At 37.3% G+C, this 26,546-nt stretch overlaps 1 protein-coding gene across 1 annotated transcript in view; it reads left to right on the top strand.

Annotated features, from left to right (window-relative positions):
- The window catches only part of LOC111141263 (chondroitin sulfate synthase 3), a 293,963-nt gene extending 276,080 nt beyond the window's left edge, over positions 1-17,883 (top strand). Inside the window, exon 3 of the mRNA XM_022493711.1 lies at positions 15,495-17,883. Within this exon, the coding sequence (XP_022349419.1) occupies positions 15,495-17,057 (1,563 nt within the window). The 3' untranslated portion in view covers positions 17,058-17,883. The remainder of the gene's footprint in view (positions 1-15,494) is intronic.
- The last annotated feature ends 8,663 nt before the right edge of the window (positions 17,884-26,546 follow it).

Below are 26,546 nucleotides of genomic sequence, written 5' to 3'. Positions count from 1 at the left end.
ATTACATTTCAAACATTTCAAATGGATGGTTTTCAAGACATTCCTGGGTGGTAAAGCTAGCAAGAGGTTGCAAGAAGATTTCCTTCTCAAAGGAAAAGGGGAAGAGTGTATAATCACAAGTTTTCTAAAGTAGATGTTCTAAGAAAAGGGAGGTCAGGGGCCTACAGTCAGAAAGAAACCTATCAAAGGTATAGTCAAATTGAAGGGAATATTAAGGCCATCTTGGTCACCCATTGATGGGCTTCTAGATTTTACCTGATGATCTGGGAACTGATCTAAAAGTTTAAGTCCCATCCTACAGGCAAATGATACACAATCTCACAATTTTTAAACTCTATGTATAACTAAAATTTGCTCACTAGTAGCCTACAAAATTAGATATAATGTGGATATCTTTGCCGTTTGCTTTAGAATGCAAGAAATTTCACCATCTGAAGTTTACTAAGCAGTAATAATTGAAACATGTATTGCATACTTAGTCTATTCCAGGCAGTGTTTTAACTGTGTTTTATATAATGTAGAAAATAGTCCAGCAGCTTCTCTTTTCCCAGAAGTTGTCACCTGTCCTATAGGTTACCTGGGAATAGAAGAGCAGATCTCACCCCCAAGTAGACATGCATGATCACAAGCTGAAAGAATGGCAGAGAAACAGACAGCAGAGTTTCCTTTTTCTTCTTTTTTTCCTTTCAGTGATTGAAATGTCCTCAAAAACCAGGCCCAACTCCTCAGCACTTCAACAATGCTTACATAAACTGTAGTTCTGTTCTGTTTCTTGAATGGAAGACTGACTTGTCTCCATACAGGTGGAAAGGCCTTACTTTGGCTTTGCTTTCATTCTCACTTACTGTGGTCTCCCTGCAGCACTTCATTTATTTGTGCAGAAATTATTAATGTGACAGAACGTAGCGTGATTTAGAATCCGTTTAGACTCCTACAATCATTTCACATTCCGGTAGCACAAAGCAGAAATGATGATGGGTGTCCTCGACCTTTCTCCCTGCTTGGATGACTGCATCAATTACGGAAATAGTAAAGAGATGTACGACCACCATCAGTTATGGTACGATAATACTGGACTGAGAGTCACTATTTAAGTAAGATATAAAAGCTTTAAGATATGTGCCAAGTCTTCTACTACATAGATATTTAGTCTTGTGTTACATTTTTCTTTTTAACTCGAAGAAACATTTAGAAGCCGAGGAAATACTGAGAAATGCTGAGAATTTTCTATGAGAGAATTGAAGTTCTTACGGTAAATGTTGTGATCCTTCTTTAGGTTACCAACTTGTTTGGAAGCAAATATGTTAACTTATTAAAAGTTAACTTATTAAAAGTATTAGGCCCAGGCTACCCTCCAGGAATGGGCCATCTAGAAAGATATATAGTCGAGTAAAGCAGCAAATTACATATGGTATAATTGGCTCAGTGAGCCCCTTTCAAAATTATACAACTCTTTATGGATCTAAATATTTAGTGTTTGTCTCCTTCATTAGGCAGTTAACTCCATGAGGCCAGGGACGTTGCTTCTTTTATTGTTCTCTCCATAGCAACTGACACACTTCAGAAGCTCCATGAATATTTTTAAATGAATGAAAGAGTCATTTATTCTGCAAGTAAGAGAGGTAGCCAGAAGGTTGGAGAGGATTGGATCAGGAATGGTTTGTTGGGGAAAATTACTTGAAAGAAATTGTCATATTGTCAGAGAATCTCTTATGTTATCTTTTTCATGTTTTCCATGTTTGTATTCATTGGATTCCACTAGTTTCCTTGAGCACCTGTTGTACAAATGGCCGTGCACTGTGCTGTCTAATCCACTTGGTCCAATGAGACTGTTCTCTGAATGTACTGACAGCTAAAGTCACTTTTATACATAAGGAATATGAAATTTTTACTCTTAAGTTGTAACAATATGATGTCTTATTTTCATTTCAGACTCTAGGGGAACATATACCTTCTACTGACCTAAGAAACTGTGTTTAAACCAGTTACCATTGAACACTGCATAATGGCCTTCCTTCTATTTGTTGGAAAGTCATCAAGTTTTAGCTTCATACAAACAGTACTCCACATTGCCCTGGAGGCTGCTAGAGGAATATTAATGGTTATCACTAAAAAATTGTCATGTAGCCAAAGTCCATAATTACAGAAGTATACATCATCCTTTAAACAAAATACCGTAAGTTTGCCCTGTCCAAAGTTCAGCAATAACACAAGTAAAACCAGTGAATCACCAGAAGTAGAAATGAGTGAAACTTTCATTGTGCACACACCAAAAAGACAGTTTGAAAACTGGGAGCACTCAAACCAAAACATAGGAAGAGGCTCAGGAGTAGATTTTTATAAAGCTGCTTAGAGAGTGGGAAGGCAGTGACTGTTTATTTTTCAGTGATTGATTATTACATTAGGACTTTTTTTTTTTTTTAATGATAGGGAATTGCTCAGTAGTTATCTCATATCAACCTTGGGAAACAATTCAAGTGTTGCTTATGATTTACAGGGGCATAAGTAAGAAATGACCTAGATCAAGTTAATCTTGCCCAATAAGCTAAATTAAATTTTGTGTGTATGCCTAACTGGTTTTGTTGGCTCAGGGAATTTTCAGGGCTTGTCACTGTTCGTTTTTTTTATTTTAACAGCCCCAATCTTCATTTGCCCCATTTTTCTACCATCTCTATTAGGGGATGGCATGATATTCATGCAGAATTAAAAGAGTTGTGATAAATCTTTCATGAGGTTAAATGACTGGTTGCTTGAGTTTGGGAAAATGGAAATAAAAAATCAGCAGAAACAAGAAAGATCTTTGACCTTAACTTCATCACTTTTAGTTAAGTAGGACTCTCCTTGGAGTTTAAAAGCTTTCCTAACTGGAATAAAACCCATGAATTAAAAAGTAGATCTTTTTCTCTTTTCTTGTTTGGAAAGTGTGGTATAATTTTATGCATTGTCAGTGCCGTCATGAAGTCAGTATATTTCCTCCAGTGGATACAATACATTCATTAATTGTGTTTACATCTTTCAAAATTGTATGGAAACTACTATCTTGACATTTTGTTTTATAAAGGTCTTTGAAGCCTAATTTGGAAGCTATAGCCTCCCTCCTTCCCATTGTCTGTTATTGGTTATGATGTGACAATTAAATCACTAGTGAAGGGAGTAGTTAACTTATGTTGATGTTACATGAATGAAGATTGTATGCATGTTTGCAAAATGGCAACTCGAAAACCCCTTGAAATTCCTCTTTGCCTCCTCTAACAAATTGTGAGCAGAACAAATGGTTTAAGAAAAGAGTAAATACAAAACCTTTATTTGATAGTTTATACCAAAACTTTAAAAATATCTATAGGGGAAGTGAATGAAGTTTCAACAGTTGTCCACTATTATCTTAACTATATATGATCCCTACCTCAATGTGGGGACATCAGTCTAAGTCAGGCAAATTTATGAGCAGTCAAGTTCAATTATCATTAGTTTAGTTTTACGTTTTTGATTGTAGTAGTATTTTATTTATAACAAGGTAATTTAAGATATATGGATTTACTTAAACTAACAAATGATTGGCATGCCTGCTGGCTCAGTCGGTAAAGCAAGCGACTCTTGATCTTGGGGTCATGAGTTCGAGCCCCACGTTACACATGGAGTTTATTTAAGAAAAATGAATAAAAATTTAAAAAAATAATAAGCTAAGAAATGGTTACTGCCATTATAAACTGACATCTCATTACCTTAGTGATTTCTTTCTGAATTTAAATCTCTTTGATATTTGTCTTAGAAAGCATGAGTTCAGAATTTCCCTGCTGGGGAATCTATATCCCATGGTTATTTTCTGTGTTGTCTGAATTATTTTTATACTGTAGAGAATATATACTGCTGAGAAAACTTCATCACCTATAAGAGTTAGTATCTGGAAGCTATTTTCTGTGTTGCCTGACAGGTTTTGTTGTTGTTGTTGTTGTTGTTGTTGTTGTTTTAACTAAAATAGCTAACAAAATGAAATGTAACAGGAAGAGAAGTTCCAGTTTTAATGGTACAGACTGTCCATAGGATTTCAGTGACAATTCCACTAGTTAATTAAACAGAGGCAAAGCATATACAGCATTAGTATGAGCTAAAATTAAAAGGGTACAAACTTATCAGATCATTTATGACAGGATCCTTTGGGTTGCAAGTTAAGCCGTGCAAGTAAACTACCTGAAACAGGAGAGGAACCGCTGTCCTTGGAAACTGGGAAATCTGAGAGTGATCTGGCCTTAGGTACAGCTCAGTGCTGTGTTCTTTGCTATCTACAGCATTCAGTGTTTCTTATATCATCACTTCTCTGCCCTTGTGTGGGTATCAAGGTCCACTTTTCTTTCTGTAGAATTATAATTGTGCAAGATGTGTACCTATGGCCAAAGGGAATCATTGTTTGCTGTCAGGAGACAGTTCTTGCCCATGAGTAAAGCTAATCCAGAGTAAACCATTTATAACGAAGTATATTAATTGGCTACCCTGTGACTTGCGTTCCTGTTTAGGAAAGGTGAAGCTCATGTGAAATAAAAGAAAAAGCAAAGTTGTTGGGTTTTTTTGTGTTTTGTTTGTTTGGTTGGTTTTTGTTTTGTTTTGTTTTACCATTTTTAATTATGTTTAAGTATATAATTCAGTAGGGTCAACTATATTCACATTGTTTTACATCAAATCTCTAGAACTTTTCTTCTTGCAAAAATGAAACTCCATACCCATCACACAACTCTCCATTCCCCATCTCCCCAGCCCCTGGAAACTATCATTCTTCTTTCTGTTTCTATGAGTGTGACTACTTTAAGGACTTCATATAAGTGGACTCATACACTTACACTTGTCTTTTATGACTAGCTTATTTCACTTAGTATAATGTCCTCAAGGTTCACCAGTGTTGTAGCATTTGACAGGATTTCAAAAGGAAAAGATGTGTTAAAGGTTTTTAAGTTACTTTAGAGGCTATCCAAGAACACAGATACCCTCAGGCAACTGAAATTCATGAAATAAACATATAGTCTATGAGACTGACGATAGCAATTTTTTTAAAATTCAAATTCATTAAGAACATTAGGATTACCAAGGAAAAAAGGCAACATCACACCTGTGTCCTTTGGACTCCCAAGTTTTCATTACTTGCTGCTTTTAGTTCTTTGGGATGGGGATGCCTGGGTGGCTCAGTCAGTTCAGCATCTCCCTTTGGCTCAGATCATGACCCCAGGGTGCTAGGATCTAGTTCCTCATGGGGCTTCTTGCTCAATGGGAAGCCTGCTTCTCCCTCTCCCTTTGCCTGCCACTCCCACCGCTTGTGCTGTCTCTCTCTCTCTTTCTCACTCTTTGTCTCAAATAAATATTTTTTTTAAAAAGTATTCTTTGGGGCTGAGTTCTTTAAAAAAAAGAGAGAGATGAGACAAAATACTTTATTTTAAATTTTTTGCATGTCATTTTTTTTAAAGATTTATGTATTGTAAAGATGTAGAAGAGTCTTGAGCAGATTCTGCACTGAGCCTGTCAAGGGACTCGATCCCATGACCCCAAGATCATGGCCTGAGCCCAAACTGAGAGTCAGACATTCAGCTGACTGCACCATCCAGGCATCCCTGTATGTTATTTTTAATTAAACCTTTTATTTTGAGACAATTATTGATTTGTGTTCTTCTATTAAAAAAAAAAAAGTATTGCAAAGAAATCCCATGAACCCCTTAACCTGTTTGCCCGGTGACAAAATCTTGCAAAAGTGTAGTTAAACAACACTACCAGGATATTGACTTTGATATAGTCCACTTATCTTATTTTCATTGCCCCAGTTCTCCTTGTATTTATTTTTGTGTGTGGGTATATGTGGGTAGGTGCATACACGTGCATTTAGTTCCATGCAATTTTATCACATGTTGGACATAGAAATTTTAGAGTTGGTGGATTAGATGTGGCTATTTCCAAAGTGCTATTATTTTTATAAATCTTAGTAGCATTAAGAGTTTATTTTACAATCTCAATTCTATGTGATAAACATATATAGATGATATGAGGAAGGGGATCTCTTATCATACTTAAACTAGATCTTTGCATTCAACAACTTATTCAAACTGTTTTATTTTTATTTTTCTCATTCATATTTCATATTTATTTTATTTTTCTCATTCACTTTATAATTATAAACTATTAGATCAATATTTTTTCCCAAACTCATTTCTTCTCTCTAATATTTAGAACTAGTACAGTTTTATTTTGTTTTTGTTTTTGTTTTTTAAGATTTTATTTTTAAGTAACAGCTACACCCAGTGTAGGGCTCCTACTCACAACCCCAAGACAAGAGTAACATGCTCCATCAGCCGAGCCAGCCAGGCGCCCCAGGTACAGTTTTTCATTATGGCATTTTCACTACAGAAGTAGGAAATACTTAAGAACTTTACTATTTATATTTGAAGATAATAATGGAGGGAAAATAATAGTGTTAATTTGAAAATTCACTCTTGTGCCTATACCTTCATATTACTGGTTTTATAGAATAAAAGAAAGATCATTAGGCATTTGCTTTATGGGTAAGAAGACTCCCCGTTTAGTTACGTAGTACAGCATAGCTAAATCATAGAGAATAAAATGAGCTTAAATATTTGCAAAGCAAATTACCCAACCCTTAGGTACACATTTACCATTATATTTTACAGTACTTTAATGATCTATTATTTCTTGTTCACATTCATAAATTATTCTTTTTTTTCACATTCATAAATTATTCTAATTTGCAGTGTCTGTACTTCCTAGAACAGGAACGTCTTTTTTTCTGTAAATCCTCCTTAATCCCATATATAGGAAAAGATTCAAAGAGAATTTTCTAAGTTAGAAGATCCTTTCTTTTAACAATAAATGAAGTGGTGTAAGGAGAACAAAAGAACTTGCACTAAATTGAAATAGCTTCTTTACACAAATAAAGTAAGGACATTTTCTCCTTAATAGAGAAAAATTAATGCAATTGTTTTCTTAATAGAGAACATGAAAGCTGTTTATGAACAGGTTTCCAGTAATGGCATGGCCTCTAATTTGTCCTTCATTTCAACAGAGACATCATAAAGACAATTCAGCTTTTTAGTTTTAGATCATAATCCGAGGTCACATGATGGCTACACTGAGGATATTTGAATTTTTTTTAAGGAAGACTTAAGGCCATCCTCAATTGCTCACTTATTCAATACTAATAATAGTAAAAACTAAGTACAGTAATAATAACACCTATTACTATGACCCTTATTAGTAGCAGTTACTATATACCCGGTGCTCTTCTAATTACTTTAATTTCTGTAATCCTTTGTAACTCTTTATTTCTATAACATTTTTTTAAATGTTTATTTATTTGAGAGAAGGAGAGTGATAGTGCAAGCTGGGGGAGGGGCCGAGGGAGGAGAGAGAGAGAGAGAGAGAGAGAGAGAGAGAATCTCAGGCAGACTCCAAGCTGAGCACAGAGCCCCACACAGGACTCAATCCCAGGACCCTGAAATCATGACCTGAGCTGAAATCAAGAGTCAGATGTTTAACTAACTGAGCCGTCAAAGCGTCCCTCTATTCCACTTCTTTAAGCTTTCCTACTTTTTTTTTTTTTTTTGAGATTTTATTTTTTTAAGTCATCTCTTTACCCAATGTGGGTCTCAAACTCAGAACCCTGAGATCAAGAGTTGCATGCTCCAGTGACTGAACCAGCCAGGTGCCCCTAAGCTTTCCTACTTTACATCTTGTCTGTCCCTGACTGAGCTTTCCATGTCTCTTCTTTTCCTTTCATTCTGATTTTGTTTTCATGTCTGTGATAGTTTGTTACGATTTCTTTATTTCTTAGTTTTGTGAACCTACATTTCATCTCCCCATCACATCTTTGAGATATTTTGTTTCTACTTTGTTGTTTTCAAAGGTAGAGGACAGTGCTTCTTGTGTTTTTAAAACACTTGCTTAAATGTTACCCTCAGTTGCATGGATTCTATTTTTCTCTAGGGCCGGAGGGGGAGGGCAGAGGCTAGTTTTTCATGTGGTCTTTTTTTCTTATAGAAACTTTGTGTTAATATGTATTGTGTTCCTTTTTTTTAGAAAACTTACTTATTCCTGGAAAAGTACTTTTCCCTGGACAAGCTCTTCACCATGGACTTACTCTGGCAGAGATGTTTGTCACAGTTCTAGGCTTGCTGATTTCAACTAAGAAAAGGCTTTGGTCCTTTCCGCTGCCTCAGGTTAAACCCGATTTATGAAAACATGGCCTAGCTACTTAATTCTTTGAGTTCTGTAGCTCTGCCTCTTCTTCTCTGAAACAAAACATTTCTATCAGGGGTTTATTTAACCCTCCCAGACCACCTCAGCTCCTGTATCCATAGTTGTATACACAGAATAGGTTTTATACCCTACATGGTCAGGCCTTGTATTCTTCCTGGTTATTTCTGAGATCTGCTGTCCCTTGGGCTCTTTTGCCCCTGACATTGCTCTGCTTGGCCTTTTGTCCCCACTTGCTTCCAGATGACCCTGCTCAACCTCATCAGCTTTTGGAAAACATACACATATTTGGTGACTAAGTATTATTCCGGCCTTTTTGTTTTTAAGGATGGAGTTTGCTCTATATTATTTTTAACATTCCCTTTGTCTTTTAAAAAGAGTCCTGGGGCACCTGGGTGGCTCAGTAGGTTAAGCCTCTGCCTTTGGCTTGGGTCGTGATCCCGGGGTCCTGGAATCGAGCCCCAAGTTGGGCTCTCCGCTCAGCGGGGAGCCTGCTTCCCAGTCTCTCTCTGCCTGCCTCTCTGCCTACTTGTGATCTCTGTCTGTCAAATAAATAAATAAATAAAATCTTTAAAAAGAGTCTTACATTGAGGTATAATTTACATTATACCAAAGTATCCCCTGTAAATATACAGTTTAGTAATATTGAGTAGATTTATACAGTTGTACAACAATTAACAAACTAGTTTTCAGAACTTTGCATTGCCCTACAAGTTACTTTGTGATTGTTTGCAGTCAACCCCCTTACTGTTTCTTTGAAGATTTAATTGCTGAAATGGAAGTCCTTTATTGACATGGCATGATCATTCCAAAAGTTATCTGTGTTTTATTTTCATTACTAATAAATCTAAGGGGGAAATGGAAGTTTAATATAGTAAAAGACTAATAATAATGTACCACTATTTCTTGGCATCTGTTCTGCTCTCTGATTTTTGTAATAGATTTTTCTGTAGCTTCTCAGGGAACTTTCTTATCAGAGAGTGAGATTTGGGTGGAAACAGTTGAAGCACTGGGGTCTGTCAGGACATACCGATGTTAATTGCTGCCGTGATTTTGTTGGTGTGAAATGATTTTCCCCTTCTGCTGTAAATCTCTGGAAGGAGCATGAAACCAATCGAAAGTTCTGTAAAGAAGAAGTCCACCTATATTAGAGGTCCTGGATTATTTCAAACAAGCTAATATAATTTTGAAAGTAAATTTTATACTTTTTCTTAAAACAATTTTGCTACATTCAAAACTTAGTGTGACAAGTCACAAAAACTGGCTACTTATTCTAGTTGTTGTTATGATCTCTTATATCTCACCTGACCCCTAGTTAAATCACTTAATCTTCATTAACCCCAGTTTCCTGAAATTTCCATAATAATTTATCTTCCTTTTAGTAAAATGTTGTGCTCTCTTGGTAGGAGAAGATGCCTCAATGGCATGTTTGATACATTAAAGCACTCGAGTGGATATAGTCAAATTGTAACTGTTTCCAAGCATTTCCAGAGATAAGCAAAGATGAAGCAAGCCAAGGAAAGGGTGCCATTCTCCTTCTCTAAAAACTCCAAGCTAAAAAGAACAGCCTCAGGGGGAGATTGGCAAATCTTGGAACTGTTAACTTATATATGCAGTTATCATTTACTGAGTGTTTTCTATGTGCCAGACACAATGTTTAGCATTGTATATATATTTTTCCTGTAGAACAACATTTTAATATTCATATATACATTGTGGTAGCTGACATTTTCCCTTTTATAGATAAGGAGACTGAGATTTAGACAGATTGGCTATGAAATGGCTTGGAAATGGTAGACTGGTACTCAAATCCAGATCTGGCTGACTTCATATCCAGGCTCTTAAACATTCTCACATTTATGCTATATGGTTTGGACCTCCCTACATTTAAAAATAGGAAATTTGGATATGTTCTATGTTTCTTCATGGAAAACATGGCATAAATTCAAGATGTTTTCATCATTACTATCATTACTATACTTCCTGGAATGTGTATGAATACACTGTTTTCAAGGATTGCCCCATGACTATATGTAATATTAAGTTTATCAAATTTTATAGTATTAATCATTTTAATAGCATTTAAAGAACAGTTTCTTCTGAGCTTTGTTTCTAGCACTGCCCCCTTTTTCTTAGTATTGTAAAGCATGCCTAAAGAAAAAATAGTTTTGGGGCACCTGGATTGCTCAGTCAGTTAAGTGTCTGCCTTCGACTCAGGTCATGATCCCAGGATTCTGGAATCGAGCTGCAGGTTGGGCTTCCCGGCTTAGCAGGGAATCTGCTTCTCCTCCCCTGCTTGTGCTTTCTCTCTCTCTCTGTCTGTCTCTCAAATAAGTAAATTTTTTAAAAAGATTTTATTTATTTGACAGAGATCACAAGCAGGCAGAGAGGCAGGCGGAGACAGTGGGGGAGGCAGGCTTCCCACTGAGCAGAGAGCCGGACGTGGGGCTCCATCCTAGGACCCTGGGATCATGACCTGAGCTGAAAGCAGAGGCTTTAACCCACTGAGCCACCCAGGTGCCCCAATAAATTTTTTTTAAAAGAAAGATTATTTTCATTTAGCCAATACCTTTTACAGGTGGTATAATTAGTAATTATATGTAATCAGAGATCTATTTTTTTTACCTTCTTGCATAAGAAGAAATAAAAATTTATGGAAAATTATATAAAGTAAAATATTGAAAGCAATTTCAGTAAAAAATAATAATACCACAAAAAATGGAGATATACCAGCTCACTGCAGATTGTGGATTTAATTAGATTTATCATTAAACAGAATTTTAAATAAAAATAAGCATACATTTTGAGAAAAAAATATTGGATGCAGTTGATCTACTGTGCTTTGAATCAAGTCCAAAATCTTTCTCTAAATATGTATTGTTATATTCTTCTGATAGTGATTTGAAAATCAGTATCTCAGTTGAAAAACCGGAGATAAAGAATCTGCTGTAGTACTGGTCTTACTCCTTTTAGGTCACCTTCTCTAGGAAAACTTCTATGATTCTCCCTCCCTCTCTCTTTCTGTCTGTCTCTCTCTTCCCTCCTCCTTCCACTCCTCCACCCACAAATCCATACATGTCTATGTATATACATATCAGGAAAACCTACCTGACTCTACATACATATTTATCACAATTTCAAAAGAAAATCTTCTATTAATTGGAGTATAACACACAAACATATCTTAAGCAATAGTTCAATGAATGTTCATAAACCAAATGCGTAGATGTCACCATGATCTCCATCAACAAATAGAACATTAACAGCACTCTAGATCTCCCCACCTACCTTCTTGAATTTTTATTACTATTCTAACAGTGAATAACATAGGTTAGCTTCATTTGTTTCTGAATTCCTCGTAAATAGAATCAAACAAAATGTATTCTTTTGTATATGTCTTGTTTCATTGTGAGATTTCTCCACATTGTTATAATACTCATTTATTTTAATTGATGTGTTATTTGTTATTGTATGAATATGGGACATTTATTTATCTATGCTACTCTTGATACACACTTGGGTTGCTTTTAGTCAGGTGTATTTTAAATAATGCTGCTTTGAAAACTCATATATATATATTTGAGGTGTATGTATGGATATTTTTCTATTGGGTATATGTCTAAGAGTAGAAATCCTGAGCCATAGGGAACGTATTGGTCATTTTAGTTATAAATTTACCACAGTGGTTGAACCAAGTTACATCCTCATCACTCATATGTGAGAGTCCCAAATCCTGGCAGTATATTATCAATGTGTTTAGTTTGGGCATTCTTGTAGGTCTGTAATGTTATCACATTATGACTTCAAATCGCATTACCCTGATAATGAATGACCTACAGAATGTTTTTGTGTGTTTATTGGGAATTTGCATAATCTCTTTTGTGAAGTGCCCATTCAGGTTTTTTGTTTTGTTTTGTTTTTTTCCCCCATTTTCAGCTGGGTTTGTCCTTCTTCCTCACTAATTTGTATAGGTTCATTGCATATTCTAGGTATTAGTCCTTTTTGGTATGATCTGGTAAAAATATCTTCTCCCACTCTGTAGTTTACCTTTTATAATCTTCTAGTGGTGTTTTGAAGAACAGTTATTAATTTTAATATAGTTCATTTCATCAATCTGTTTTTATGGTTGGTATCTTGTGTCATGTTTAAGAATTCTATACCTAATGAAAAGTCATGCAGGTATTTTCTTATGTTAACTTTTAGAAAGCTTATTTTATTTTTTTACCTTTTTTATTTATATCAAAAATCCATCTGGAATAGATTTGGTGGAGGGGAAGGTAGAGGGTCAGTTTTGACTTTTTTCCACATGAATATCCTACTGACCTTGCATTATTGATGGAAAAGACCTACCCTTTCTCCACTCCCCAGTGTCTTATGTGTCATAAATCGAGTGATGTCTAAGTTATATGTAGGTTTATTTATGGATTATTTTGGCCCTTTGGGGGGGCTTTTTGGGGTTTTTTTATTTGTTTGTTTATCCTTATACCAATATTATACTGTCTAAATTTCTATAACTTTTTAATATGTGGTATAACTTTTAACATTGTCTTGAATGTCCTTGACTTTTCATTTCTATATAAATTTTAGAATCAGCCTGTTAATATCAAGAGCAACATATTCTTTTATAAAAGGATGAGATTTGTATTGAATTACATTGAACCTGTACATCAAATTGAGAAGAATTATTTTTTCACAGTATATTTTAGACAAACATTTGCAAATATATTCCAGCCATATATAAAGAGAACAAAATAATAGGATCATGATGTGTTTAGTCAGGGAATACAATGGATGTGGTTGTTTAATATTGGAAATTCAGTTAGTAATTCACCATATCAGAAATAAAAAGGTATCACATAAACTTCTCATGGATGCAGAAAAAAAACAAAAACAAAAAACCTTTGATCAGCTTGTAATGCCGTTCATGATAAAAGCTCTTAGCAAATTAGAAATAAAAAGGAACTTATTGTCCTAAAGAGAGATTGACAACTACTTCACTGAGTCTGAGGTTGGAACAAGGTTGTGCTATACAACATTTTCCTGAAGATCCTGGCCCAGAATAAGGAAATTAACTCAGAATTATTACTTCCCAGCTGCCTGCTATAGAGTGGGTGTTCCAATGACAAGAAGTGGAAGCTGTCAGTCTGGAAACTGGCACAGTGTCATTTCCAGTATGGTCTCTTAGTTGAAGTAGTGACAGAATCACTCAGATTCAAGAGAAAGGGGCATAGATTCCACCTCTCGATGGGAGGACGGACAGAATTTATCACCACTATTCTTAACTAGAAGCTAGTTAATTTTTGTAATAAAACTTGAGCTCTAGCTTGGTTAGGATCAACGTAGGCTCTTGCTTCATTGAATATAAAATAATTAGTCATTGATTTTCTTTTTTGGGGTCTTCCTAAGCTGTGTTCTACTGTTTTTCAGCATTGATGTTGCTATGGAATATGTTGTAACATGATTCATTCTTTTCCTACTTACAGCCAAAATGGATTTTGTTTATTTATTTTGATCTTTTTTCTCTTGGCCACATTGCAGATAGATAAATATCTGTCTTTATTATAAGGGAAATATGGTCCTCAGATGTGTTTTACATGTGTGATTTTACCTTCTTTAATATATATCCATGTGTACTGAATATATATTCAAGCTTTTGGATGCATATCAAGATATGTATTTATGTGTATATGTAATTTGTGTGTATACACACATACACACACAAAGTTTTATATCTGCAAACTTTTTTTTAAAAAAGATTTATTTATTAGAGAGAGCACAGAGGGGAGGAGCAGAGAGAGAGGGAGAGAGAGAATCTCAAGCAGACTCCCCACTGAGTGGGGAGCCCAGCACAGGTCTTTATCTCACAACCCTGAGATCATGACCTGAGCCAAAGTCAAGATTCAGATGCTTTACTGACTGAGCCACCCAGGTACCTCTATATCTCCCAACTTTTAACCTCTCTTTTATGTTTCCATTATTTTGCTAAATTTTCTCAAGTCTCTTCCTCCTATGTTTTCCACAAGTCTATTTCTTGGTTCTTGTAATGTGACCATCTTTGGTTTCATTTCTCCTTAAGCTCATGTATATATTCCTTGAGTTCTTATAGAGATTCTATTTTGTTTATTTGATTTTTCTATCATTTTTACTTGCTTTGAATATATATTCTTAAATTTGCAATATTCTTTCCCTCCTTATTCATCAGTATACCTTCAGATATTTCATGTTGCTACTGCTACTGGTAGTTCTCCTTTTCTTCTTCCTCCTCCTCCTTTTCCATTGGTACTTCTCTTGAATGGGTATGATGCAGGTTTCTTTACTGACAGAGAAGGAATAGTCAGCAGGCAGTTTGTAGTGTGATCTCATAGCTTTACATTTTTTCTTCATTTTCTTTCTACCTGAAGTAGTGAACTTGTTCTGGACTAGTAGCCAAACCTTCTGGCTCCTAAGAATGTTAAGCATGTCTAATTTATGATCCTTTAGTTCAGTAATGTAGATCAATATAATTTCTGTTACACCTTACGTTAACAAGAACTTACTCTGTAAAGATGATATATCAGAATCCTCAATAAAACTTACATCTTCTCTGGGTCTTGTATTGCCATTCCAAGCAACAGGGCATGGGGTTTACTCCTTAGGATGAACCTTCTATTTTGGGAAACCCGTGCTGTACCCACCCTGCCTCTCCCTCATAATGATTCCTTATGGGGTTTTGGGTATATTCAATTTTCACTTTTGTTGATATTTTGAATTGATTTCAAAAGGAATAGAGGAATAAAGTTCTAAACTTCAAAATACACAGCTGGTGGTTAGTATACAGCATTTGTATATAACAGAAGGTTGATTTGCAGTATTTGAGCATATTAACCTGACATTTTAAAACTATTTTCAGGGATGCCTGGGTGGCTCAGTTGATTAAGCATATGCCTTTGGCTCAGGTCATGATCCCGGGGTCCTCAGATCTGGCCCCACATCGGGCTCTCTGCTCAGTGGGGAGCCTGCTTCTTCCTATCCCTCTGCCTGCTGCTCTGCCTGCTCATATTCACTTGCTCTCTCTCTCTGTCAAATAATAAACAAACAAAATCTTTAAAAAAATGATTTTAATGTCATTTAAATATAAATTTTACAAGTCACTTTTGTTAGGAAATACCACATAACTAATTTCTATTAAATATTTTGATTTAAATGTTTTCACTTACTGCTTTCTTTCTTCTTAAATTTATTCTAACATCTTGATTCCCTTTCCCTTTCAGATGCAGCAACTGTTCCATGAGAATTATGAACATAATCGGAAGGGTTATATCCAAGACCTTCACAATAGCAAAATCCATGCAGCCATAACACTTCACCCCAACAAAAGGCCTGCCTACCAATACAGGCTTCATAATTATATGCTCAGCCGAAAGATTTCTGAACTCCGCTACCGCACCATCCAGCTCCACCGGGAGAGTGCTTTGATGAGCAAGCTCAGTAACAGTGAGGTGAGTAAAGAGGACCAGCAGCTGGGAGTGATGCCTTCTTTCAACCACTTCCAGCCCCGGGAGAGAGATGAAGTGATAGAATGGGAGTTCCTGACGGGCAAACTCCTTTACTCAGCATCTGAGAACCAGCCTCCTCGACAGAACATCAACAGCATCCTAAGAACAGCCCTGGACGACACGGTCCTGCAGGTGATGGAGATGATCAATGAAAATGCCAAGAGTAGGGGACGGCTCATTGACTTCAAGGAAATTCAATATGGCTACCGCAGGGTTGATCCCATGCATGGGGTAGAGTACATTTTGGATTTACTCCTCTTATATAAAAGACACAAGGGGAGGAAACTAACTGTGCCAGTGAGACGTCATGCTTATCTTCAGCAGTTGTTCAGCAGGCCTTTCTTCAGAGAAACCGAAGAGCTAGATGTCAACAGTCTTGTGGAGAGTATTAACAGTGACACTCAGTCATTCTCCTTTATATCTAATTCTTTAAAGATACTATCTTCTTTTCAAGGTCCCAAAGAAATGGGAGGGCACAATGAAAAGAAAATACACATTCTTGTTCCTCTCATTGGAAGGTATGACATTTTCTTAAGGTTCATGGACAACTTTGAAAAAACTTGTCTTATTCCAAAGCAGAATGTAAAGCTGGTCATCACCCTTTTCAGTAGGGATTCTGGCCAAGATTCCAACAAGCATATCGAGCTGATAAAAGAATATCAGAACAACTACCCTAAAGCAGAAATTACCTTGATCCCCATGAAGGGAGAGTTTTCCAGAGGTCTCGGTCTTGAAATGGCTTCTTCCCAGTTTGACAATGATACTTTGCTGCTATTTTGTGATGTTGACTTGATCTTCAGAGGAGACTTTCTCCAACGGTGTAGAGATAATACAATTCAGGGACAACAGGTATACTACCCTATCATCTTTAGCCAGTATGACCCAAAGGTAACCAATGGAGGAAATCCTCCCACTGATGATGACTTTGTCTTCTCAAAGAAGACTGGATTTTGGAGAGACTATGGATATGGAATTACCTGTATTTATAAAAGTGATCTTCTGGGTGCAGGTGGATTTGATACCTCAATACAAGGCTGGGGACTGGAAGATGTCGATCTCTACAATAAAGTCATTCTATCTGGCTTAAGGCCTTTCAGAAGCCAAGAAGTGGGAGTGGTGCATATTTTCCATCCAGTTCATTGTGACCCTAACTTGGATCCTAAGCAGTATAAGATGTGCTTAGGATCTAAGGCAAGTACTTTTGCGTCCACCATGCAACTGGCTGAACTCTGGTTGGAAAAACATTTGGGTGTCAGGTACAATCGAACTCTCGCCTGACAGTCCAGGCAACACATATTGCCTTTTTCAAGGGGAGTTTACCTCATTGTTGGTTGTTGTTATTTTATTTTATTATTGTTATTTTTATTATTATAATTATTATTGTTATAATTTTATTTTGTTTAACCTGGTCTTAAACTACTCTTGGTTGTCTTCCAAAGAGTGTTTGTTGACCTCAAGCAAGAAAAGTCTGCAGTTCACTGATATTTCAGATTTCTACTGAAGTCAATTCTCTATTACTTTTATATATCTTTATTTGAGATTGAGTTAAATTGTGGCAATCAAATGACTTTTGAAGCTCATTCCACATGAGAGACAGCTTAGAAGAATGTTCTCTTGGGTCTTAAAGATGCAATATTGACTTTTATTTTGTTTGTTAAATTCAATGTGATACAAATATTTACTGGTGAAAGGTACCACAAAAGTGCTTTATGCTTCCTATGGGGAAGGGACTCTGTAACATAAACTTGAGTTTTGTAATTTATACAAGGACTTAAATATATAGACAATAATTTTCTTCATCTTTAGAATTTTTAAAGTAAATGAACACTTATGATTGTATGTTTATTTTTTAAAAAAAAGTTTTAAAAATTGAGGAGTTTTGTTCCACAAGCAACCGGTACTGGCTACCCTGGTCTTCTGACAATTATGTACTCCTCACAACTGTCTGCTATAAATGCGAATGAACTTTATTTTCTCAAGGAAATATGATTTAATTAAATATTCATGTACATTTTAGAAGCTTTATGAAACGATGTCCTTCATTTGCTGGCAAGAAGATAAAATATGACAGAACCTGGTTATTTATAATAAAACACAGGTATAACAGTAATCTTTTCCAAAAACCCTGAAGAAGTTGTGCTGTTTCCTTTCAGTCATACCTGATGTATTTCTTAGCAGTCATACTCACCAAATGTGCTTGCTACATAGACTGGAAAAGTTAATAAGGGATTATGGGCATACTGTTTGTATTATTATGCTTTAAATCCTGGCCTTTCACAACTGATTAAAATGAGTGGTTTCTTTATTCAATAATTTACATTCCAGGAGAAGCATTCCTCCCCAATCTCTTCAGCTTTGTGATCAAACTGAAGCAAGAACAGGTCAGAAACTGCCTTTAATTTGGGTTAAGTTGGGTTTTCACAAAATGTAGCAGATTGTACATACTGTTCTGCACTTTGATTTTCTTTTTTCACACAGTAAGACTAAAATTTGCTTCAAATTTTATTTGAAAGTTGTTGTCAATTGCTACCATTATTTGGAACTGATTGCCAGGAAACCATACAGCATTTGCCTTCATGATGGTTTTATACAGGGTAATGGTCTCCTTTAGTGAGGACATTTGGGGAGCCTCAAAAAAAAAAAGAAAAAAAACATTACTTAATGTTGTGACAAATGTGATGGCACTCTCCCTGACTATAACATATAATCTTAATAATGTCAAATTCATTAGAAAGGAATTGATGGCACTTTTAGACGTTAAAAATTTGACAGGGCCAACAATTCAGAATTGATCTCTGCTCTAATATTTTCTTGGCCTTCATAAACCTTTGCTTTTTTCCTACATTATGTGGCTTACCTCTCTTAACAGTTTTTTTTCTCCCTAAACAGTAAATATATTAACATGCAGTAAAGATAGTCATTTGGGAAGAGCTACTGCAAAGTAATAATTATTAATGATTTCATTAATGAAGAAAAGAAATCAGGGGCTGCTCTTTCCTTTAACTTATGACAGCTGAAAAATAGCCCAAGTCTTGAGGCAACCACCCAGGGATGAAGTGTCATTCTCTGTAATACTTGTGAAATTATACTATGAAACAAGGAAATGCAGAAAGCTCCTCTGAACTTAATTACTTACCTGCATACTGCCCTAAAATTAATATAAGTTCATTTAAGTTGTATTTTGTAATTTTGTATTAAGCTTTCCTATCATTTTCTTTCAGGCACTGCAATATTTCCTGACTGAAACTTTATTGGAATTATACTAGTGAAATTAAGAGTGTTTTCCTATCTCTTCAGTGTCTTTATTTAAAATCCCTATAAGGCTGAAGGGTAACACAACACGAATGCAACCTGAAGCTGTCTAGATGTATGTTCCTGCCATTGGCTTATTTGGAAGCCTGTGGGTGTTCTGTTTAAGTGTTACTCCAGTAATAATTCTATCTTACTGATCATGCTTCTGTCCGCTCACTACCATCCTGTGCATTTTACTTGCATTGTCCTTTTAAATGTAATCTTCACAACAGCTCTCAGAATATTGATATTATTTTCTTCGTTCCACAGACATGGAAACTGAGGTCATGAACGATGTCCCAAGTTCACACTCTTGGCACGAGATTTCGATTAACTGTTATCCGAATTGGAAGCACCTGCCTTTCCACCGTAGCCTAAGACCTCTCTGTTGTTGGGGTGTTGTAGTAGACAATGGGCAAAGGTCTAGCTGACCCCATGAACTTGTATGATCCACCGTTCAGCTTACTTCTGCTGTATGCTTGTTCTGGGCCGTGCTCAGTTTGCTGATGTTTTGCTCAGTTAGAGCCTCTTCAACCTTTTAATTTCAGTCTTCCATCCCTTTGCTAGCAGTGTGTTGGGGAAAGGTTTCATCTATCTCCTTGCTCACAGGTTGCTGGACATCTGCTAGCAGAAAATACACTCAGCATTCCTGATGTCAGCAGCAGCCCTTACCTTTGTGCTTTCAGCCAGCTGAGTACAGAAGCTGTCCACAGTTGCTTGACTATTTATGTCATTTGACCCGTACAGACTTGGCGTAAAACAACTCTTTCAGTGCTGAGATATTTCTGAATCTAAGAGTTGAAGCCATAGTTACCTATAGATGGGCAATTATAGGAATAAAATACCCAAGTGTGTGGACCAATAGATAGTCCAACTAAGAGAATAAATGCTCACTGGAAAGGTAAACTATAAAGTCCCACTGTTTTTAACAGAGGAAAGCTGGAGTCCATCTCCAGTCAGCAGCCCCCATTTCTGGGCTGCTCTGGTTTCCTCTGGTTGCATTTTCAGATTTGGCCTGGGCACTTCCTTCTTCCAGGAGGAGGACCCAGAAGATGAGGATCCTTTCTAATGACTCGGATTCCCCAGATGAGAGGCTATCATGCCTCCAGGCCTGGGGAGCCCTCACCTGGCACTGCCTTGTCCTGGAGGCAAGTAAAATGTACCAAGCTGAGTCTCAAAGAGCAAGTAATATAGTGATAGCTCTATCTTGGCCATAGGGATGAGATTTCTATAGGAGAAGGAAGGCATCCATGTGCTTGAATTCTGGGGCTGAGCAACTTTTCTTCCCTTATCACGTGCTGCTTTCTGAGTCCCAGCAAGTCTCCTGCAAGTCATGGGAACCTGTGTTCCTACCCTAGCGATATCCCTAAAAGGGGACAGCTCATCATCTGGGGACTGGTGTACTGGAGCTCTCATTTGTGCCTGTTCATCGAAGGCACACGTCTTCAGGAAGTAGCCTGTGATTGTGGATATTATGAGGCAAATGGGAAACACAGTGTCCTAAGGGACAGTAAAGGTATCTGTTACCACTTCGTAGTGCTGCTGACTTGTCTGCTTTCCCCATCTCTGCGTTTGTTAGCATCCTAATCATGGTCAAGCATACAGTGCGTGCTGAGTCCAGAAGCCTTCTAGATCTGAAGGTTCCGAACAGCAGTAGCAGTAGAAGCGGGAACAGATGCCAGTGCAGCTCTGCCTCTGAGTGCCCCCAAGCTCGCTCCAGCACCAGCTGCACTGCCGACCTTACTTTGACAGATGGTGGGGATGATGACACTTCCTTCAGCCGTAATTCGTGCCCCCAGGTGGCGACAGAGTCACATCTGCAGCAAGCAGCAAACCACCTGGCGCTGGCATAGAGATGCCAGGATTTGCTGCTATAGTTGCCTTCAATTTGACATCCTGTTGTCTGTTTCACTCTTCCTTTCTCATGTCAGAAGCTGCCAAGGGCTGTGCCGTATGTAGAGTTCTGTTCCATGAGGGAATTTATTTCGCTCGAATTAAAGCGATCTGTAGTAGTCTCTAGGTCGATTTAGAAAGCTGAGAGATTGAGTTTTTCTTCATCATGCACAGGTGTACATTTTTGCTACTCTGTTATCAACTTCAGTCATGATATGATCACTTCTGATGGAATAGGTGAGTATAGGATTGGGAGGATAAAATATTACTTAAAATGGACCTATTATATAAAAAGAGAGTCTTCAACAGAAAGAAAAAAGCTTTTTTCTTTTTGCTCTTACATGTAATGTTAACCAGTTAGCAAGTGTTTATTAAGAACCTCTTGGGACAGTTCTCACAAGTAGAAACTCTAGACTGAGATTAGGCATCACTGGAAAGCAGCCCTGTCTCTACACTCAGGCCTCCTGTGGAGTTGTTGTTCGATTCCTGATCAGGTCTTCCCTAACTCCCATCCCCTCGATTCCCACAAACATCACATTTCCGTATTTTATCCACATTGGGAGTAGCAAGTGTATATGCCAAATAGAATCTAAGGTCTGTAGGTGAATGGCAAATACAGAAATAGGAATATTCCCTGATTCTTGTGTCTTTTTTTTTTTTTTTTAAGATTTTATTTATTTGACAGAGAGAGAGAGATCACAAGCAGGCAGAGAGGCAGGCAGAGAGAGGGGGAAGCAGGCTCCCTGCTGAGCAGAGAGCCCGATGTGGGGCTTGATCCCAGGACCCTGGGATCACAACCTGAGCCGAAGGCAAAGGCTTAACCCACTGAGCTACCCAGGTGCCCCTGATTCTTGTGTCTTGATTCTGACATCAGCTGGATGAGGTCAACTTGACATTAGCCAAAAACAGCTCAAGGCCAGAAGTTCATATACAAGTGAAAGTAAATACCACAACATATTAACTTTCTGTATCTAATCTGTCAAGTCTTCTGTCACCACGATCAGCTTCCTGTTTATTTCACCTTCCCTCCTATACCCACCAAAGTGGCCCCATCACCTATTTCTAAAAAGAGAATCTTGGTAGGTGGTAAGTAAAATGCTAGAGGCATAATACCAGGAAAATGAGGGGTGAGGGGGTGGGAAAACAGTGCATTGTGTAGCCATTGAATTATTTTTCTTTCTCACTTGCCTCCTAGTTTTCATGCCATTCTTACTAACATACTAATAACCTGCTTTTCTTTTTAATTTTTCTTTACTTTCTCGACCAGTGGGTTCTTCCTTATCTCCCCCACTTAGGAACGACTTGATACAATATATAATCTTTATTTTTTTTAAAGATTTTATTTATTTATTTGAGAGAGAGACAGTGAGAGAGAGCATGAGCGAGGAGAAGGTCAGAGGGAGAAGCAGACTCCCCGTGGAGCTGGGAGCCCGGTGCGGGACTGGATCCCGGGACTCCGGGATCATGACCTGAGCCAAAGGCAGTCGTCCAACCAACTGAGCCATCCAGGCGTCCCATAATCTTTAAACTACAAATTCCTAGTATCGGTTTTGAGAAGTTACAATTGTATAAATCAAGAGCTTGAAGGCTGAAGTTAACGTAAATTTTTCAACTCTTCTTCATTAGCAGCCCTGATGTATTTAAAGTTTGCTGGAATTCATTTCTCCTCCTTGTTAGCCAATTGGAATCTCAGGGGCAAGAATTTTACAAAGCCCCTTGCACATTTGGACTAGAAAATGAAAGAAGAGAACTTTGAAATGCTTTGATCCCCTCCACGTGCTTCTCATTTCTCAGTTAATCTGTTCAACATTAAATTCAGGTTTGTGCTTTAATGGAAACAACATTAAAATATTTACTGAACTAATTATTCAGTTAAAAGAAGAGAGATTTTGTGAATAAATCTTAATGTGTATTTTTAGAAAATATTTTGCTTTTGCAAACTACTTTCACAATGACTATATCAATTTGTGAATATTCTATAGTATTTTTCTGGTAATTCATTATTACATAGAAATTAAGAATATCCATGATTATATGATCGCTAAAGTTATCAGTATGCTTCCCCACTATCAATAATGTTCATATTTTCATATTCTATGTAAGACAAGCAGAATTCTTTTAAGAAGGCTAAGACAGAGAGAACTCAGAAGGGAAGAAATTACTGCTCACAGTCACCCATCCTTTCTTTTACCCCTGCTCCTTAGGCAATGTGCAGTTGATTTAGAAAAGGGTCCCTTTGCCTCCAAACACCTCTGCATTTATCACTTCATACAGGAAGTCATTTTAATAAGGAAAGGGAGAAGTCAACTTGATTTGTTTGTGTTATTTTACTCATTATTATGACAGCAGCATAGTCCTGTTCATTACTCTGCACTGTTACATGGGAAACAGTATCTCCTTTGAGCTTCACCAACTCTGAAGTGGGTACCATTACCCCCATTTTACAGGTGAGCAAAATGGCTTCAGAGAGATTCACTGTGTACATAGTTTTTGGAAAACTAGAAATTGCTTTAGAAATGCCCAGTTTCACCTTTGTTTTAAAATAATATCTAAGGATATTTAGTCTCCATTTGGATAAGATTCTGCACTGACTTTTGAAGACCCAAGTTGTGGCTTTTTGAGTTAGTAGGTCATAAACTCAAAAAATAAGCAAAATTTTGCTTATGTATTCGCTTCATTGTTACTTCTCTTCTTAAAACTCCAAGTTTTCCAAGCTTGTTTAGAATAAAACCTAAACTCCATACTTTGGAGCGCGATAGCTGGCTGCTGCTGACCTGCCTCTTGCCAGCCCCCTCTCTCCTCACTCACACCCTACTACATTCTGTTCCCATCAGGCTGGCCTCTGCTCAGTTCTTTAAGCCTGCCAAACTTGCTCCCACACTAAGGCCTCTTTTCTGCTTGCCCCCCTGCACTTGGGAAACTTGTCTTCGAGATCTTCTCATGGTTGCCTCCCTTCTCATACTTCAGGTCTCAGCACAGAGGTCCTCTCTGGAAGTTTCCTAACCACCAGTCTTAAATAGCAACCTCTGCTATCCCCTCCGTGTTAATGTTCCTTGACCTTTCTGTTTATCATCATCATCATCATTATCACTCTGATAAAGCATTTCGTATACCTTTGTCTGGTATATTCTGTTTTTGTGAATCTGGTATGTTCATGATTTACTTTTGTATAAACCTCTCTCCTTGTCCCCTTCCTCTCTAAATAATACACTCCAGAAGAGCAAGGGCCATCACTGTCTTGCTCAGTGCTGTGTACCCAGGCTCTAGAAGAGGGCCTGGCTGAAGTCCTGCTCTGGCTCAGGGATCTCAGTGCTGGGAGCAGGACCCTGACTTAGAGAACATCTCTTCCATTGGCTGCTCAGGCTCTTCTCCATTCCCATCTTCTCCACACCTCTAGTTCCTCTTCTTCCCTGTTGCACCTTTTTCACTTATTTTAGCTCTGCGGATTTCTAGCTTCATTGTATTCAATGTCATGCATCATTTTATCTCTTTTACTCCTCTGCCCATCCAGAAGCAACTTTTTCATTTTTTAGCATAAACTGAATATTTGTTAAATACTAAGCAATATGGGGGGGAGGGAGATACCTCCCTCCTCATAATAGCAAAATATAAAAAACAAACAAAAACAAAAAACCAAGTTTAAAAGGGTTCTTCAGGATATCGGCAAGGGTCCTACTGCTTCTTTCTTTCTTCCACCTTTGCACAGTTGTGACTGTGCTTTTCATTAAAGGTTGTTTTTATGTCTAGGTGATGGAAGTAAACCCTGTGTCTGGGTAACACTGTACTATCACCTAATCCGTGCTCTCAAATCTTTCCTATGTCTGAAGTTTCAGATCAAAGACTTTAATTTAAGAGAATATACACTTCTGAGAAATCTGAACAACTCTGTGGTCCATCAGTGACCCTTGTGAACTCAGGACTCTACCTTATCAAGGGGTTTTGAGCAGATTTTGAGATCAATTGGTCTGTGTTAACAAATCTTACTAGGCACAGAATTCCAGTGACAACTCAAAGAAAACGGTGCTGCTTAATTTACAAAGGCATATTGGCTGGCCTCATATTTTCTCAATATCCAAAACCTTTCTAGAAGCAAAATTCAGGAAAAAGAGGTGTCTGGTAAGCACAGGTTTGGAGTTAATGAAAACAGATGATGACTTTAAGCCATATCGCCATCAAGCTCTGGGGTCTGAGAGTCAAAGGAATAAAGCAAGAGCCTCCCTGGACCACAAGCCTTTAGCCTAGGCGGCTGTACTCCCCCTTCCTCTGGTACAGGAAATTGTAGGCCATTCATGCAATGCACATTCCTATACTCCTGCTTCAGTAGTAGTGCTGTTAGAATAAACTAGCTAGTATCAGAGTATGTGTATGGCCGTTTTTTAGAGAGCAAAATATTTTGGACTCTTCCACCTTCAGAACTTATTAAATTATATTTTATAAAATATCAACTAGGTCAAACTAAAATCTTGCATTTTATGCAAAAGCATTTATTTTAAAAACCTGCATTCATGAATGTGCATCAGTGACTACTGTTCAGGCTAAAAAGACAGAAGAGAATAAAAATAAACAGAAGTTTGCAGTGCCCTGAACGCACTCCAGTTACACAGGCATTTTATTTTAACTCGATGATTTGAGTTAAAATAAAATTTGGCAGTCAATGGCAGTCACACCATTATGTGTGTGCTTTGCAACTAAAGTGGAGAGGCAGTACATGAAGGCAGCAACTTTGACATGATTGGGAAAGTGGCTAGCCCCAGCTAATAACTAATGGTTAATTTATATGTTCTATCCATCACACATGTAAGTATAAATGAAAGAGAATTGGGTTATACAAAAAGCAAACTATTTTGAGATATGACTTTCACCTTGACCTTCAGTAACTCCAGACCAGCTCTGGCTTCTTAAGTGTCAGCAAGTAATTACCAAGTAGCTCAGAAAACTCCAGTCTGCCAGTCTCCCTGAAATGATGGAGGTACTGTAAGAAATGCCTCTTACTCTTCCTCCTATTCTTGCCACCGTGGAGATCATTATTCTTCTATCTCGACAACATGGCTTTGTGATGGATGTGTTAAATATGGTTAGATTACAGGTTATTTTATTTTGACTTCATCATCACATTGCATCTATGAGGTTTGGGGATGGGTGCATAGTCCCAGAAACCACGCAAATTCAAACTGTGTCTTAGGACAAACTACTCCTATGATTTACCTCTATTCAACTGTATTAAAACTAGCTAACCCAAGGCTCTCTGCCAAGATTAGAGATGTGAAATTGGCAAAACCTGCATCTCATCCCCAATGATCTTAACTGTTTCATGATCTTAGCCATTTCATATAAAGGAGAGGAATAATTTTCTACTTCACTGGTGCCCATTTCTGCCCTCATGATCAAATTCTAATCCTGCACAGAGTATGGAGGGTCTAGCTAAAATTTTTATGCAATTCTATTAATTATTATTATCTTTAATAACATTTTTCAACAATTACCACTGCCCTTATCAACATATTTTATTTTTCAGAAATTATAGAAAAACAATAAGAATAGATACCTGCTTAAGCAGACCCAGGGAGCTCCAAGCCCCAAACA

Source organism: Enhydra lutris, unplaced genomic scaffold, assembly GCF_002288905.1.
Source record: "Enhydra lutris kenyoni isolate GAN:26980312 unplaced genomic scaffold, ASM228890v2 scaffoldscaffold5, whole genome shotgun sequence".
In the NCBI taxonomy this organism is placed as follows: domain Eukaryota; kingdom Metazoa; phylum Chordata; class Mammalia; order Carnivora; family Mustelidae; genus Enhydra; species Enhydra lutris.
The sequence above is the reverse complement of the archived record's forward strand: the minus strand, read 5'-3'. Positions and strand labels throughout refer to the sequence as shown.